The 2605-nt window shown below is 51.5% G+C and overlaps 1 protein-coding gene across 1 annotated transcript in view; it reads right to left on the reverse strand.

Moving 5' to 3' along the window:
- Window positions 1-141, reverse strand: part of Pmar_PMAR015831 (vacuolar amino acid transporter, putative) — a gene marked incomplete at both ends in the record, with an annotated part of 1506 nt that extends 1365 nt beyond the window's left edge. The window contains one exon of the mRNA XM_002787429.1: window positions 16-141. Within this exon, the coding sequence (XP_002787475.1) occupies window positions 16-141 (126 nt within the window). The remainder of the gene's footprint in view (window positions 1-15) is intronic.
- Between the last annotated feature and the right edge of the window lie 2464 nt (window positions 142-2605).

A 2605-nucleotide genomic window follows, 5' to 3' on the forward strand; every position in this document is an offset into this window, starting at 1 on the left:
CCTCATTTAGATAACATTCCCATCGTGGCCTGCATTCAATCGCAATCCGGTTAAGTTCCTCCCGGCGAAGGAAGGGAAAGATGACTGACTGCTTGTGGATGGGTGATCGTTAAGGCCAGGAACCTTCGCATTTTTCATCATCAATAGCAGCACCGTTGTTGGGTGTCATAAGTTTTCAATGGATGGATATTGGGTCATTGTAAGGTACCGGGATGGAAAAGGATTACTATTGTGCAGGTCTAGGTCCGCTGGTGTGCCCTGTAGTTCATCATGCGACAGATGGTGGCTATCCCTAGCCCGCCACTGCGGTTTCGACCCAGTTATACTGGCCACTCGATGGTCTCCCGGCCGTGCCCATCAAGTTCATCCGGAGGCTTTGCCGAATCGAATGCGTCACGAAGCCATTCAGGCTCTAGTGTTAGACATGATCGGCAGCCTCGATCGTTAACTGAGGAAAGGGCGCAGAAGCGACGATCAGGGGAAAAAGCCGATAAGGAGAATCGGTAATCCCACGGGAGGTCCACAGGGAGGCGTGTCTTGAGGCGCATCCTTCACTCATTACCAATCTAAGCCATTCATTCTCAGACACGACCAAGCACTAAAGCATGAGGAATCGGGATGTGGCGGACCGTATCCCGTGTCATCATCTGTGCACACTCCTCAGAGCGAACTATGTTCTGATAGCGGACGACGGGGTGTCCTTGAGAAGGCAGTAGGCCTGTCATGTGATACTTCATCGGGATCCGCCTCGGGAACACCTCGCGTGACGGTGATATCGAGCGCATCCCCTGTAAGAACTCCGCAGACCCCACATAGGAGGGGATCGACCCCAATGCAAGAGCCAAGACCTCCGAGTAGAGGGGCGCCGACTATACGTGATGGGTGCAAGGTGGACCGTAGTGAGCTCCTCAGCCGGCCTGTACTCGGTGATAGACGGAGGTCTTCGAGCATAGAGAGGCCCCTTGAATGTCGCTATACTATGGGCACCATGCGGCCAGTGGGCAGGCTATCATATTTACATATGGATGCTCCAACCGTTAAACTTGAGGAGAAAGATACGGCCACGGTGGAACATAGGAGGAAACGCAATAATAGGATTCAGTAGTACGCTCATTAATAGAATTTGAGGCCTTTTGTGGTGTGGCCAGATGCTTTCTATCACGTATGGAGCAACAGAAGGAGCTCTCAGCCCGCAGAATGGAGACTCTTCGTGAAAAGCGACGGGATCACGGAACACGGGGAACTTCAGAGTCACGAACGACTCACATCACTACTGCATTGTGAGCCGCGAAGCATCTCCGCATGCATCATTGCTGATCATAAAGCTGTTATCGAGGTACGATAGGGGGAGGCACTACATACAGGAGAAGGAGTGCCGTTTAGAGCACCTACGACAACAACTCCACCGGAGGGATCTACAAGAGTGCACCTTCCGGCCACTCACCAGTCGGCATCTAGGTTCTCCTCTTCATGGTGATTCGAGCAACAAAAGCAAATGCTCGTCTACCTCTTGGTAGTATCCCTTCATCACGTGAAGTTCACACACATCTCTCCCGCCTCAGCGTCACCCGTACCTCCACTCGCTCTCGATCGGCCAATCGGTATTCCCGATACCCTGTCGCCACCAGTGGAGACTATCCCCCTAGGGCCTCTGCAGTGAGCCCTTGTAGTCTTCATAGACGAATAGAAGAGCTGGAGGCCATAGCCCTGAGTGACAGAACGGCAGACTCTGCTGTGTATCCGGAATCGGATAGAGATCGATCCGAGGATATCATCGATTGCCTCACTGTAACTCCATCACCGGAGTATGGTGTCCGTATAGATGAGAGGCCACAACGTATCAACAGACGATTGGATAATAGATGGTTGCGAGAAATGGAGACAAAACCAAAAATACCACAGTTCGAGTGTATCGAGGGAATGTCTTCGGATTCTCTCCTCCACCCATGATTGATCTACATGCAGCAGTGTCTTTCGACAACGAATATCGTTTAGTTGATAGTGAAGAGTAGAGATGAATATTCCCAGAATGCGTTCGATGCCGGGTCATGATATCCTCATGCGCTATGCACACTCGCAAGAACACAAGACAAGATTATCATATAACTAACCGCTCATGTGGCATGGTCATGGTCCTTCCGCCGCTCTGTCCCTGTCATCATCTATCGACAGCGCAGACACAGTTGGTGAGGAGTCAAGGTGTTCTCCGGTGGAGAGTTCTTGTTCAAATGCTGGCAGGCGCATCATGGGAACCTAGCATGCCCAACACGGCCCCGCTGGATATTGTTCCTTTGCTGTGAATCGCCGTGCTGTCATCGGCTGTAGTTCCCCAGTGTGGAATGCTGCTGGTGGACCAGCTGCAACTGGCTCCTTGCATACTCCTTTTCAGTGGGATCATCAGTCGTTCTGCTGCATCAGGAGTACAGTGCGACACCAGTAATAAGGGTTCCTTGGAACCCTCCTAGCACAGTAACGCGACCCTGAGTCAGTAGAATAAGTGAACCCTCGATACACCCTCATGATGATCTACTGGTATCTCCTAGCGAGTTACAAGATGCAGGTTGCGAGGTTGCCATCATTGAAGCATGTATCAGCTGAAGTAGTT

Source organism: Perkinsus marinus, assembly GCF_000006405.1.
Source record: "Perkinsus marinus ATCC 50983 genomic scaffold scf_1104296929362, whole genome shotgun sequence".
Taxonomy (NCBI): domain Eukaryota; phylum Perkinsozoa; order Perkinsida; family Perkinsidae; genus Perkinsus; species Perkinsus marinus.